This window comes from Phaseolus vulgaris, chromosome 7 (genome assembly GCF_051622355.1).
Source record: "Phaseolus vulgaris cultivar YP4 chromosome 7, ASM5162235v1, whole genome shotgun sequence".
NCBI lineage: Eukaryota > Viridiplantae > Streptophyta > Magnoliopsida > Fabales > Fabaceae > Phaseolus > Phaseolus vulgaris.
The window spans coordinates 57,333,093-57,348,092 of NC_143504.1; the positions used below are offsets into that span (position 1 = coordinate 57,333,093).

The 15,000-nt window shown below is 32.6% G+C and overlaps 1 protein-coding gene across 1 annotated transcript; it reads left to right on the forward strand.

Annotated features, from left to right (window-relative positions):
• The first annotated feature begins 2,319 nt into the window (after positions 1-2,319).
• On the forward strand, positions 2,320-15,000 carry NRPA1 (nuclear RNA polymerase A1). The gene is made up of 21 exons (XM_068638027.2): positions 2,320-2,501; positions 2,590-2,759; positions 2,983-3,142; positions 3,261-3,536; positions 3,992-4,207; positions 4,341-4,511; positions 5,078-5,237; positions 5,752-5,936; positions 6,798-7,061; positions 7,425-7,513; positions 7,645-7,792; positions 8,044-8,262; positions 8,464-8,784; positions 8,877-9,021; positions 10,101-10,309; positions 10,831-11,033; positions 11,233-11,431; positions 11,516-11,775; positions 12,509-12,649; positions 12,760-13,522; positions 14,119-15,000. The coding sequence occupies exons 1-21, from the start codon at positions 2,484-2,486 to the stop codon at positions 14,713-14,715; spliced, it is 4,914 nt and encodes a 1,637-aa protein (XP_068494128.2). The 5' UTR covers positions 2,320-2,483; the 3' UTR covers positions 14,716-15,000.

The window sequence follows — 15,000 nt, forward strand, 5'->3', positions numbered from 1 at the left end:
CAGATTTTAATGTTATGAATAAGTATGATGGCAGAAGAGATTCTAATATGGGTTGTTAGTCAGGTTTATGCTGAAAAAGAAATTTTGTAACTTGAATGATTCACATAGCTTCTTCATTTCTTTTTGAAAATTTGAAGTATCTTGGTCCCTTTTCAAACTTTTTATTTACTTCATCAAGAGGATTCTTCAGTTTTCTTAAACAATCTCAGATGCACTTTTCATAAACTCAAGTTTAATAAACAATTTACAAACATTTGATTCACTAGTTACTGCTTAGTCCATTTTCCTTTTCTGCAAAAAATAATTGTAGCAGTAATAGGTTCACACTGAATACAGCATAATGAATTATTAAACTATTGAATAATAAATGATAAATAAAACAAGGCCTCATCTGGTATCAATCTAGCTTATTCTAATTTGCCTTATGCTATAAGACTTTATATTGTTTAGATCTTTTGAGTTAAAAGCATAACAAATGGGGTTCGAATTCTCACCTCAAGTGGTAAAAATATAGGTTAAATTACATATTTTACTACTCAATTATAATGTTTTACAAATTTTATAATTTAAGTTTGATTTTCGTTCATTTCATCTTTATAATTTTCACTTTTCTTGCATTTTGTACAATTCTCAATTACAATTAGTTTATTGTTAATTGACCCTAATATTAGACATATAATAGAGCTAAAAGGTAAAATAGGCTCAATTTTAAAGGTAGATGATAAGATGCATACACTTTTAAAGTTTTATGTTATTTTTTTTTCTTGTATATTGTAGGTGTGGAAAAGTCTAAATTGTTCATTGAATGGAAAATTATGAATTGCACAGTGTCGATATTTATGCTGGATTACACCATTCAAAACTAAAAAAATGCATTTAAGTTTACACAATTTGAGTATATATTCTATATAATGTGATCTGATATATATTTGCAGATTAAAAATATATTGTAAAGTCTAGATTATATAATCTAAAAATATATTTTAGATTATACAATTCAAAATATATTAATTTAAATATACATATTTGGGTGGTTGTACAATCTGTTTTTAGATTATGCAAAATCTAAAAATATATTTTAGATTATACAATTAATTTAAATATACATATTTAGTTGTACAATCTGTTTTTAGATGGTGTAATTCGAATCCCTTGATATTTTTTTAATAGAAAATAAATGACTCAGTAATAAAATACTTCTATGAATTGAAAGCTTAAATAATATAGAAGCATATAATATAAGTTTATATTATAATTAGAATCTCATCCTTACATTTATCATGAATTGAATTTATTAGAGACTTGAGCTAACTATACCATTAACACGAGAACAACATATATTAATAAAGAACAAAACAAATAAATAAGGTTGAATTTTATATAATATAGAAACATATCATGAACAAAATAAATAATAACATAATGTTAGATAAGAGCATAATAACAACAACACATAATAGAAGAAATCAAATGTAAAAGGTGAAGAAGAATTATGAGATGGAACCATTGCATGTCACTTGAAGTTTATTTTAATAAGTTTTTAAGTGGAGCCAAATTTTATGTTATTTATAAATACAATTAATCTCAAACTTACAATAAAATAAAATAATTTCAACAAATTTTAATTCCAACAAATACAAAGTAAATAAATATTTTTGTAAATAAAAACATTATTACTTATCATGTTTTTTAGGATTTTTCTTGAAATTAATTTTTCTTGTCGGTATTTTATTGTTGATCTCTCCCCTCATCACATAACACATTAAAAAAATTGTAAAATACATATCAATCTTACACAAATAAAAATATTGAGAAATAGTAAAGAAGAAATAGATGAAAAATAAATTATTAGTGAGAAAGCAATAACAAAGTTTAAATTCACTCATTGAACCACAATATATATACATAATATTCAATTGTTAATTATTGTTTTGTTTGTTGGATCTATATCTTCATTTTTCATAAATAACTTAGTGTTTTTGAAAATTATAAGTAATTTAATATCAAATAATACTTGAGTATTTAAATATTTAAATATTTAAAGAGATTTCTTAATATTATGTGAGAAAGGACGTGAATTATACTTGTACGTGACAGAAAAAAATTATTTATCAGGGTTTATATTTTCATACTATAAACTAGGAAACTTAATTTCCTGTTATTTTTTAAAGATAAATTAAAAGTGAGAAAATTATTTTTCAAACTTTATATTCCCATAAAACTAAAAATATTTATTTTTTAAAAAACTCTAAATGTAAGATAAAGAAGTATCTGATTTATTTTTTTTATACTGATTTAAAAAGATACATAAGATAAGATGAATAAGATTATTATTGGGGTGAATATAATAAAACCCCTGATTCCTAAAACCCCTAAAATCAAAGACCTATTTTTTCTTTTAACACTGAATCTTTCTTCTTCTTCTTCGTGTATCTCTCCGATAAACCCTTGACGACGTTTGGACCTGTTTTGACGGCGCCGCCATGGTTCTCTTCACCGAGGTAACGGTCCTCTCTAAATGATTCTGGTTTACATTGCAACTCTCTTCTTCTTCTTCCGTTAGATTTGTCTGACGCCGTGACCTCGCAGGGCGTGACGAATTCCGTTAAGGCGGTGGGGTTCAGTTTCTTAACGAGTGACGAGTTACTAAGGAGCAGTCGCGTGAAGATAACGAATCCGATTTTGCTCAATCCGCTGCTTAACCCTGTTTCTGGTGGACTATACGACCCTGCTTTGGGTCCGCTGGATGACAAGTCTCTGTAAGTTCATATTTTCATATTTCATCGATTTTTACTCTGATATTTTGATTGAGGTTTTATGTCTTATTGGCCTCTGGTTTTAGAATATTGTTTTTGACTTGGTTGGGTGGAGACAAGTTGTATAGAGTAGTAATTGATAGTTTTCAGATAATTGAAGATGTTTATTTCATGTTGCATTTATGTTTCATGGCTTGAATGAGACATGCCTTTTTGTTTGATGCAGTTGCAAGTCATGTGGTCAAGGTTCTAAACATTGCCCCGGTCATTTTGGTCATATTGAACTTGTTTCTCCTGTCTACAACCCTTTGATGTTCAATATTCTTAGCAGTATTTTACAGAGAACTTGTTTCTCTTGCCATCATTTTCATGCTAGCAGGAAAGAGGTAAATTTATGTTGATTTGTAGATGTGATGTGGTAGTTGTATATGTTTGTCCTTATATTTGTGTAAGATATTTATATATTTCTTAGCTATTGTTTGTTTGTTCTTGTGTTGATGTAAGGTGGAAATGCGTACTTCTCAATTTGAGCTCATAATGAAAGGGGATATTATCAGGGCCAAAAGTTTGGATTCTATTATTTCAGATGAATCCAACCACTCAGGTGATGGTGATGAGAGCCAGGGTGTTGAGCAACTGGGAGAAAATTGGTCCTCCCTTCAATTTAGTGAGGCAATGTCTGTTCTAAGGAAATTTCTGCTCCGAAAATATAAGAAGTGTCAAAATTGTGGAGTCGTGAATCCTAGAATCAGTAAACCAACCTTTGGATGGTTTCATATGGTAAATTCATTGCTTCTTGTTACTTAGTTTATTTTCAGAAATTAAATTATTGTAGAATTTAAATCGTTGTAATAATAAAAAATTTAAATCAGTGTAATAATAAAAAATAGTTTGCTGTCAGTGCTAGCTCCAAGTTACTTTACATCTTTACCCTACACTTTCTTTAGATGTAATAATACTTTTGTGATATTTAAAAAAAAATATATATTACAAATATTAAACGAATCTTTTTGTACAGTTTAGAACTGGCAATTTTTTTTTTTGGAATATGGATGATGACTTAGTAAGTTTGAAATTTGAATACCATAAAGTCCATATCTCTACTGTGGATATTGTATTTTTTTTCATATGAAGTATTTATGTTTGTAGGTATTTATAGTTGCAGTGTCTAATTCTTACCTTTCTTTTCATTTCCTTTCCATTCTCCTTTTTTGGTTTCTGGTTGATGGCTCAAGAATGTCCTATCTGATGATGAGGCTAGAGCAAATACCATGAGAGCTCTGGAAAGTGAAACAATCAATGATGATATGTCTTTAGGTGGTGGGGAGACTACAGAAGAAGAAGATATAACATCTACTGGGACTGCAAAAAGAGATAAAAGAAAAAAAGGGAAATTGTCTTCCAAGCTAGCTGCACAAAATAAACTTTCTGGGTCGTTGCTACCATCACAGGTTAGTTTCATGCTTATATTGACCTATTCTATTTTGAAGGAGAATTGTCTGCTTGATGACATGTTTAATGTAATAATAGATGCTGTTTGCAAATGTGTGTGGATATTTTCATTTAATTATTTTCAAATTACAGGTTAAAGGTATTTTAGAGCTTCTGTGGGAAAACGAGGCCCGACTCTGCTCTTATATTAGTGATATTCAAGATCAGGGGTTTGGAAAGAAAGCCGGTCACTCAATGTTCTTTCTAGAGAATATTTTTGTGCCCCCAATCAAATTCCGTCCCCCAACTAAAGGAGGTGATGATGTACGTATGCCTTTTCTTTATCTGTTAACTACGTAACATAAATTTGTTCATTCAGTTCCTTTACATCCTCAATAATTTACTATAGGTGTTATTCTATTAAAGTGTTTTTTTTTTCTATTTCTAGATCATGTTAATACTGATCTTTGGTGAAAAACCAATTTGACATCTTACCCAACAGATTAACCAACTTTTAATTCTAAGGAATAAAGGAATGATTATGTACCCTATAATTTGCTTGTGTTTTTTAATGGTATAGTTGAGTGTAGTAGATAAATAAAAAAATTGAGTAGTTGGCTGGAAATTTGTGGACATACAGGGAAGGATAAGATTAGGGCTGATAATGATTATATGTATGTGATAAGATTAGGGATGATAATGATTAATGATAAGATTGACCTTTTCCAATCTTCTAATTTCTCTATGTGATGAATCCACCTAGCGTGAGACTTGGTTGTTGCAGAAATTAGGTTAGGATTGTAACTATTGATTTTAATTTTATTTATTTTGTTAATGTTTGACCATTTTATCCTATACTTCTTTTAATTGTGTAGTGAATGCTTATGTAGGTGATGGAACATCCTCAAACTGTTTTGTTGACTAAGGTTTTACAAGGCAACATATCCTTAGGAGATGCCCATATAAATAAGTTAGATCCTTCTAAAGTACTGAGCCGGTGGATGGATCTTCAGCAATCTGTTAATTTGTTATTCGACAATAAAACTTCTGGTAATAGTTTCTTATTGTTTCATTTTCTTTAACCTGTTCAAGATTTGAATGGTAATAAGGAACTGCCTGCCTTTGGGTGGGTTTTAATTTGTCAATAAAAACATTGACCAATATTATTATTAATAGATAATAAAGCAAATGCAGAGAATGAAAATAAAATTAATCTTATAAGTTTTAATTTGTGATAAAATACTTTATAAGATGATCTACCTAAGAATGGAAAATGTAAAAAATATTTTAAGAGAGCTCAATTTTCTCTTGTCTGATTCATTCATTTATATGGATTCTTACATCAATAAAATAATATGATAATCTAAACATAGGTTATACAGAAGATGAGTTAACCTATTCTAACATGTTAATCCCTTCACATAAGTTGAGCAATGCTGACATATCTGTTATTTGTGATTTGATGAATAGTTTACTATAAACTGAGGAATGAATCATTACAAACATGGAACAATGCTGTTAATGGTTCATACATGAACTTATCTTTTCTTTTTGCTTGGTCTAGGCCAGGGAGAAGTAGCTGCTGGCATTTGTCAATTGCTAGAGAAGAAAGAAGGCATCTTTCGCCAGAAAATGATGGGAAAGAGAGTTAATTTTGCGTGCCGTTCTGTCATATCACCTGATCCTTATTTGGCAGTCAATGAAATTGGGATACCCCCATATTTTGCTTTAAGGTTATCCTATCCTGAGGTGAGGGTTGTAACTAGGTATCATTCAATTTCCATATTTGTTATTTTCTTTGTGATGTTTATTCATTTTGGCTATAGCGTATAGGATCACAACATGTATACTGCATACATTTGTGAAGTGTTCTTGTTTAATTTGGAGGGAGATAGAATGGAATAGCTTGAGTGTGAAGTGGTTAGCTTACTAAGAACATCTATATAGATTCTTAATAGACTAAGTAGAACTGTTTTCTGTATAAGATGCTACTTCACAAATACGAATTTCTATTAATACTAAATGCATTTAACTGATGCATGAACTGCATGTCAGAATATTTTGGTCTTGTATTTCTCTTTACTTCATTTTCGGCTAATAATATATAAATCTAATAATCTTAGACAAGCACACCATCTTTCCCTTGGTGTGACCCATATAATTTAAAGAAGGTAAATTGATACTGGGAAGTAACTGTTCTCCTATAAGTACAAGGGTTTAATTATGCTCTGAAATGCAAACACAGTTTAATTCAATCTTCCAATTACAAATCACCAATATTATGGCTTTTGAGATTGTGGTGTACTATGATGATAGTATAAAACTAATTTACACTGTCGTTGTAAAGTCTTTTTCTCTAAATATAACTGCACCAAACTTTGGCCTAATTATTATCACCAGAGCACCAGAAATGTATATAGAATGATAAATTGGTCCAGAAAGAAGTGAAATGTTCAGAATTTATTAATTACTCTATACAATAACATGCTGATAACTGATTATTATACTGCAATGGTCTTATTGGACTCTACATGGAGTAGGTTATTACTAGTCATTATCTTCATATCTCATTTTGTTTCCTGCCAATGCCTTTATGTTAATACCTTTCAGAGAGTGACTCCTTGGAATGTCACGATGTTAAGAAATGCTATCCTTAATGGCCCTCAATCCCATCCTGGTGCTACACACTATACTGATCAACAAGCAACAGTCAAGCTTCCACCAAATGGGAAGTTGCTTTCTTTTATATCAAGAAAATTACCATCGTCAAGAGGAGTTATTTTGGATCATGGGAAGATTTCTGATCAGGAATTTGAAGGGAAAATTGTGTATCGCCACTTGAAGGATGGTGATGTTGTGCTTGTCAATCGACAGGTAATGCATTGTCTCATCAGATGTTTTATAGAAATAATGCAATTTATATTTATTGTGGAACTGTCTTTGATTCCTTTAATGATTTTTTAGGTATAGAAAAAACAGAAAATCTAGTATCACACCAGATTGCTGGATGTATGTTGTTTGATTATTCTCATCTACAATTGGAAACTGTCAAGTTGATGTGGTTCTTGAAAATGTGTGATTTGAGTTTTGTTTTTTCATAAGTTGGTATTGATAGTATTGTTTGCATAACTTTGTATTGTATACTACAACATAGAAAAAATGTGAAGATAATATTGAGTAATGTGTGATATGAATGAACAACATTCTGATGTGAATTGACTTTATATTCTGTTGCAGCCAACACTCCATAAACCTAGTATAATGGCTCACGTAGTTCGTGTTCTGAAGGGAGAGAAAACTGTACGGATGCACTATGCAAACTGCAGGTAGTATTTAGTTTGAGATTGGTGTGATTGTGCTATAAATTATGTATCAATACATTTGACTATCTGACAATCATATAGGGTAACTAATGTCAAAAAAATTGTTTCTTATTTTTTCTTCTTTGTGATCTCAGTACATATAATGCCGATTTTGATGGTGATGAAATTAATGTACATTTTCCACAAGATGAAATTTCTCGGGCTGAAGCTTACAATATTGTAAATGCTAACAATCAATATGTGAAACCTACAAGCGGGGATCCAATCAGAGCTTTGATTCAGGTATTTGCATAAATTTATTCAAAAAGGGCGGATCCATGCTGCAGGGCATAATGATCCCTCCATTGTGGGATCAGGGGTTGTTTCCCATAGTTGTATTGTATCTATGACCAGTAGGTCTCTATGTGACAACATTGTTTCTGAACCTCCTCACCTTCTATTTGCTTATTTAGTTAATCCTTACATATTTTACAAAACTTCTCTTCTTTGGGGTCCTAATATTTTTTCCCTCTCATTTTGCTCTATTTTTCCAGGATCATATTGTAAGTGCTGCTCTTCTTACCAAAAAGGATACTTTCATAACTTATGAAGTGTTCATTCAACTACTCTACAGTTCTGGTGTATCTATGACTGGGCTAGGCTCATTCTCTGGCAAACACGGGCAGAAAGTTTTCATGACAAATTCTGAGTTTGAAATGTTTTTGTTTCCTCCAGCAATATGGAAGCCTGAACCCCTATGGACAGGAAAACAGGTTGCTATCTGTTACTCTTATCCTTAAGACTTCCACACTTCTGATGTTTTAGCAAATTACTTTCAACATAAACTGGGCAGAAGCTTTTTCATTTAATATTTTCTTCCCTTGTATTATTTCATTATAATTTATTAAGGAATCAGTATCTTTGAATGATATAATGGTTTTATCAAGTACATTTGGTCTCTTGTGTTTTTCTAGGTTATCAGTGCATTGCTATACTATATCACCAGAGATTCACCACCATTTACAGTTGAGAAGAATGCAAAAATACCATCAAATTTTTTCAAAACTCAGGTCAGGGATGGAAAAAGACATACACGTGATAAGTCAAGGAACAAGGTTGAGCCTGATGATGAGGATAAATTATTGATTTATAAAAATGATTTGGTGCGGGGTGTGGTTGATAAGGCTCAATTTGGTGACTATGGTATAATACATACAGTGCAAGAACTTTATGGATCCAAGGTTGCTGGTAACCTACTCTCAGCATTAAGTCGGTTGTTTACTACCTTTTTACAGGTTACCTACCAATTCAATCGTTTTGCTATTGTGACATTTTTGTCAGTACTTATTTAGCCTACATTCTTGCATGGTTTTGTTGTTTCTTTCAGATGCATGGGTTCACATGTGGAGTAGATGATCTTATGATAACTGAAGAAAAGGATGTTGAAAGAATGGATCAACTCAGAAGTTGTGAGGAAATTGGTGACATTGTGCATCGGGAATTCATTGGAGTAATGAATAGTGATAATATAGGTAATTGAAATAAATAATTTTATACAAAAAAATATTTTAAAATAATATTCCATTTCCAAATATGATAATTATTAAGAATAATGAAAATAAATGTAGGATTAATCCCCCCTGTGTAAAATACACACATAAGGTTGTTTATTTATAGATGGAAGTAATAACAAAATTATAGAAACTACTGGCTAAGCTCGTTAGAATGAAAAGAAGACATCTGCAAGGATATAGGGTTGATGGCAAATGGAAAAGTATATTCATCAAACAAAACATCTTTTGAAATAAAAAGTTTTCTATGTGAATCCAGACATTTGTAATCATTGTGACAAGAAGAATATCCTAAAAAGGTTCAAGTAGTGGATTGAAACTCAAGTTTATGATGATTATAGGGACGAGTTTGTGGATAGCAAGCACAACCAACACTTTAAAGAAATCATAATTAGGAATTTTATGAAAAGCTTTGGAGTAAGGAACATAATGAAGCAAAGCAGAAGTAGAAAGTCTATTAATAAGATAAACAACAGTGTGAAAAACATGATCCCAATAAGTCATGAGAAGAGAAGCTTGGGAAAGAAGAGGAAGTCTCATTTCAACAATATCACGATGTTTACGTTCAATAACACCATTTTGATGATTTGTTGGTGGAATGTTCACCGTCTAAAATTTGCCTCAAATGTATTTATTTCACCTATTGTTCCACGAACAAAAGTAACTGCCCGGATATGGAGATGGGTGCATGCGTTGGATTATCAATATAATTTGTAACCATTGGTATTTGGTGGCTACTATGAATGAATGTTCTCCAAATGTGTCCTGAATGGCCATCATCGGTTGGGGTTGTTTTATTCTGATGACATCAGTTGTATACTCATTTGATGTTAGTTTAGTCTTTGTGCTTGTTATGGAAACTATTAGAATGTGTCTACAACATGCTCATGCAATAGTAGAAAACTGAAGAAAAACTTGTGCTCTTACAGATTTTATGAAGGATTGACAGTTATCTTTTAGGGCTGTACATGGTCTTTCCTTACTGCCATTTGATATTTTTTGTGTGAAATTGTAATGCTTTAGTATATTTTTCATTTCAGATCCAATAACATTGCAGTTGAATATTGAGAAAAAAATACGCAGTAATGGAGAAGCGGCCTTAACATACTTGGATAGGAAAATGACAAGCAATCTTAACTCAAGAACAAGCTCAGGAATATTAAAGGATCTACTATCTGATGGAATATTGAAACCTTCAGGAAAAAATTGTATTTCCCTTATGACTACATCTGGAGCTAAGGGTAGTATGGTAAGTGCACTGTTGTCTAAATGTTTGTCTACATTACTCTCTTTTGTTAGTTGTGAGTGTATTGTTTTATGATTCAGAGTACTGTAGATACTGCACATGCGTTGTTAGAAAAACCAAGACCTTTCTATTAATATTATAAGTGGAGCGTGGCACAAGTTTCTTTAATGCTACAGACATTTGAAGTCCTAAAATTTTGTGCATGAGAAGATCCTATTGAAACCATTATTATGTGCTACACATTTTAATTATGATGAGACGAGAGTTAAACCATTATTGTGTGTTTTATAGTTTTTGAAATACAAGATCATATTGAAGAGTAAGTAGATTCTTCTCAACATTCCAAATTATAGAAGGAATAGCTTGAAGTTTTATCTTTATACTATGATTATTGTTATTTTTACATGTTTTCATTCATTTTCATTAATAGTTTACAAGGTTGTAAAATTAGCGTGGTACAAATCAATTATGCATCATGTTTATGGCTTAGTTATTTGAATTTGATTTCATATTCTTTTAAACAGGTGAATTTCCAGCAGATATCTTCTCATCTAGGCCAGCAAGAGTTGGAAGGAAAACGAGTCCCACGCATGGTTTCTGGAAAGACCTTGCCCTGCTTTGCTCCCTGGGATTGTTCCCCTAGGGCTGGAGGGTTCATTATTGATCGGTTTCTTACAGGCCTTCATCCACAGGAATATTACTTTCATTGCATGGCTGGTCGTGAAGGGTATAAAAATTACTTTTTACATGATAGAAAAAAGTTCAATATGCATGTTCATGCTTCTTAAGAAATGATTAGATCATCAGTTCACACCATTGTAATTTGCATTTTTAGAACAATAATTTGCATGTGAGTAATAATACTAGGGTAACCTTGAAAAAGTGCTATGATGATCCTAGCGGATAACCTCTTTTTTGCTCCACAGGTTAGTTGATACTGCAGTCAAAACATCTCGGAGTGGGTACCTGCAAAGATGCCTGATGAAAAACCTTGAGTGTCTTAAAGTTTGTTATGATCATACTGTCCGAGATGCTGATGGTTCAATTATTCAGTTTCACTATGGTGAAGATGGTGTTGATGTCCATCATACTAGCTTTATCAACAAATTTGAAGCATTGTCAACTGTATGAGTGCTTATTATTTTGAGAAAACCATAAATTACACATAATTTGTAGCTTGCTTATATGTTTCATTATTTTTATTTTCAGAATAAAGAATTGGTTTATGGCAACTGTTGCCGTCAGCTAGACAGATCAAGTCCATATATTAACAAATTGCCCGATGCTCTCAAAGAAAAAGCAGAGAATTTCTTTCGTGACTCCTTAAAACAGAGAAATCTTGGTTCTCTGAAACGAGCAGAATTCTTAAAGTTGATGGAGCATAAGTATGTCTCTTGTCTTGCTCAACCAGGTGAATCAGTTGGTGTATTAGCTTCTCAATCTGTTGGCGAACCAGCTACCCAAATGACGTAAGATTTTTGCATTCTCGTGAACTTTGATCCTCACTATGTGAATATAACGTGTTGTCACCTAGGGGTGCTCTTTATGCATTGTTTTATTATTAAAGCGCATGGAGAAGTATGAATTTGTTAGCAGAACCATTCTTTTATGATTACTTGAACCAGAGTTAGCAAACACAGAATGAGTTTTACTTGTAAGGTTGGAAGTGGGTGATGAAATTCTGAGGTGAGCACTTATGGAAGATGAATACTGGAATGCCTTTTTACAACTTATCCTGCACTGAGCTTAGGATAAGAGGATAACTGTTTGACAAAGCAAGTCATTTGTGAAGTCAGCTCCTTTCCTTAATGGTTTTTGTTTGATATAAACTCTATAAAAGCTTTTATAGGGTTAAACAAATGTGGGTGTAATGAGTTTATGGAATGACTTGGCCTTGATGTAAACGTAAACTAATTATATCTTAATTAACAAGTATAAGCTTATATGGTATTATACAAGCTGCAGTGCTTTCCGATGAGCACATACTGAAATTTTCATAGGGAAATCTTCAGATGTGGACAACTTTTTTGTATGTATTCCTGGTGAAAGTTTAAGCAAAACTAGAACAATGTCTTTATTTGTGTCTGGTGTTTATATAGGTTTGTTCTCGTTGCATCTATAAAATTCTCTGTAATGATAAAGTAAGATTAATTTGTACACCTGTGTGGCTGATTAATTGTATTTTTGGCTTCTTTTTTCTAGTTTGAATACTTTCCACCTTGCTGGTCGAGGTGAAATGAATGTGACACTTGGAATTCCACGATTGCAAGAAATTGTCATGGCTGCTGCACGTGATATCAAAACTCCGTTTATGACATGCCCCTTGAGATCGAATAAATCTATGTGAGATACATTATCTATAGTTTTTGTGTGTACATTATTTTTGTTTCTGAAAACTTATTGCTTTTTGTACTCCGACATGCATAGGGTTTTTATGCTATTGTTATTTGCAGGGAAGAAGCTATTTGTCTTGCTGACAAATTGAAGAAAATCACTGTAGCTGACATAATTAAGAGTATGAAGGTTTCTGTTGTACCAGTATCCGTTCTTGGTGGTCAGGTTTGCAGTATATATAAACTTGTGATGAAGCTATATAAACCTAAACAGTATCCAAAATACAGTGATATTACCCTTGAAGATTGGGAGGACACTTTAAGAATTTCCTTTGTGAGAGAGTTGGAGGATGCCATTGAAAATCACATGGCACTGCTTTCTAAAATTAGTGGCATAAAAAAATTCAAGACAGATCCACAATCACATTCAAACAGCTCAGAAGATGCTCACGGCAATGGATCAGAATCAGAGACAAAAGGTAAAAGTAATGATGATGACGACGATGATGATGTTGTTGAAGACACTGAAGGGTATGAAGATCTGGGATCAGATGCACAAAAGAGAAAACGGCAAGGTACTGATGAGGTTGATTATGAGGATGGTCCTGAAGAGGAAACACATGATGGTGTGCTGTCAGAGGAAATTGAAAATGATGAGGATAATGTGGATGATAACATGACACTTGATGCTAGTGATTCTGAAGGACTTGACGAATTATCCGAGTCCAAGTCTATTTTTGAAAAAGATAGTTTGAAACGGGAAAAGAAAAAATCTAGACCAACAACAAGAAAATATGACAGGGCAGTTTTTGTGAAAGCTAAAGGGATGCATTTCCAGATCCACTTTAAATTTACCGGTGAACCTGATATTTTGTTAGCTGAGGTACTTTTAGCTCATTTCTGTTTAATACGCTGTATAAATTTTGGGTTTCATGTCTTTCTATACTGCTATCAAAGTTTAGGTTGTGTTATTTTCTTAAAACTAAAAATAGTTTATTTTTATATTCTTGGATAAATGCCTAGAAGCACAGTGCCTTCTACACTGGTCAGGTACCCTGGGCATTATAAATGCCTAGAAAAACAGTACCTTCTTCTACCACGCTAAAATTAGTTTATTTTATATTCTTGCCATTTTTTTCCTACCATAGTATGGGTGCCTCTATTCTGACATGGAGTCAGTCATAGAAGCAGTTTAATATTTTGTAAAATATGGTTTTTTGAAGTTAGTGTTAGTTACTTTTTCATTCGAAAATCTTGGCAATGTTATATATGTGCTAGCGTGTTTTTTTTTTAAGAAAAATATGAGATGTGATAGTGGCCATTCCTCGATCTTTTATTATCCTATGTATATGTTCTAAGGAAAGTGAAGTGAACTATGACAAATATGCCTGCCGTTGCCTCTTGGGGGCATATATATATATGTTGTCGCTACCTATTTTGCTTATAAAACTCAACTGTTTTCAAATTAACTCTATGCAGATTGCTTTGAGATCAGCCAAGAAGGTTTGCATTCAAAATTCTGGAAGGGTTGGTGAATGTAAAGCTGTTACATGTAAAGAAAGTGGAGTAATGTACTATGGTGAAGATAGCAGAAAAAGGGATGATATTCCAGCCTCTGTGAAAGAAAAAATACCAGCACTGCAGACATCAGGGGTACATTTTAAAACATTCTGGGAGTTGCAAGATGATCTTGATGTTAGGTATATTTATTCAAACAACGTGCATGCTATGCTAAATGCTTATGGGGTGGAAGCAGCCAGGGAGACCATCATCAGGGAAGTGCAAAATGTTTTCAAATCTTATGGGATATCGGTAAATATCCGGCACTTGACACTCATTGCTGACTTTATGACGCACTCTGGTGGCTATCGTCCTATGAACAGAAACGGGAGCATAGCAGACTGCACATCCCCTTTCATCAAAATGTGCTTTGAGACAGCTTCCAAATTTATTGTTGAGGCAGCTTATCATGGGCAGGTGGACAACTTGGAGACACCATCTTCCAGAATTTGTCTTGGTTTGCCTGTGAAGATGGGAACTGGGTGCCATGACTTGATACAGAAATTGGAGATATGATGTAGCCGGCATGTTCTTCAGCACCACAGCTTTGGCCCCCGCATGCCTGGAGGTCATGCGAAATTTTGATACCATAACTGCTACTAGGACAATTTCCGAGTCCATTTTTGTCTGTGGTTCGAAATTAAATTGTTTGAGGTAGAATTAGCTTAGTCTGAAATGCCATTCATTCTCCAATGTACACTTAGGTGCTGTAATGACTAGTGTTCCTGTGACCTTGATTTTCCGGTTGGTCTATATTTTTTTCACATATATAATTTGATATTGATTGTTTTTCTTCAACAA

What these genes read in the sequence shown, in the direction of transcription:
- NRPA1 (XM_068638027.2), top strand. An exon ending in ATGCACTATGCAAACTGCAG is followed by an intron (nt 7,514 to 7,644) that starts GTAGTATTTAGT and finishes TTGTGATCTCAG; the next exon opens with TACATATAATGCCGATTTTG. An exon ending in GAACCAGCTACCCAAATGAC is followed by an intron (nt 11,776 to 12,508) that starts GTAAGATTTTTG and finishes TCTTTTTTCTAG; the next exon opens with TTTGAATACTTTCCACCTTG.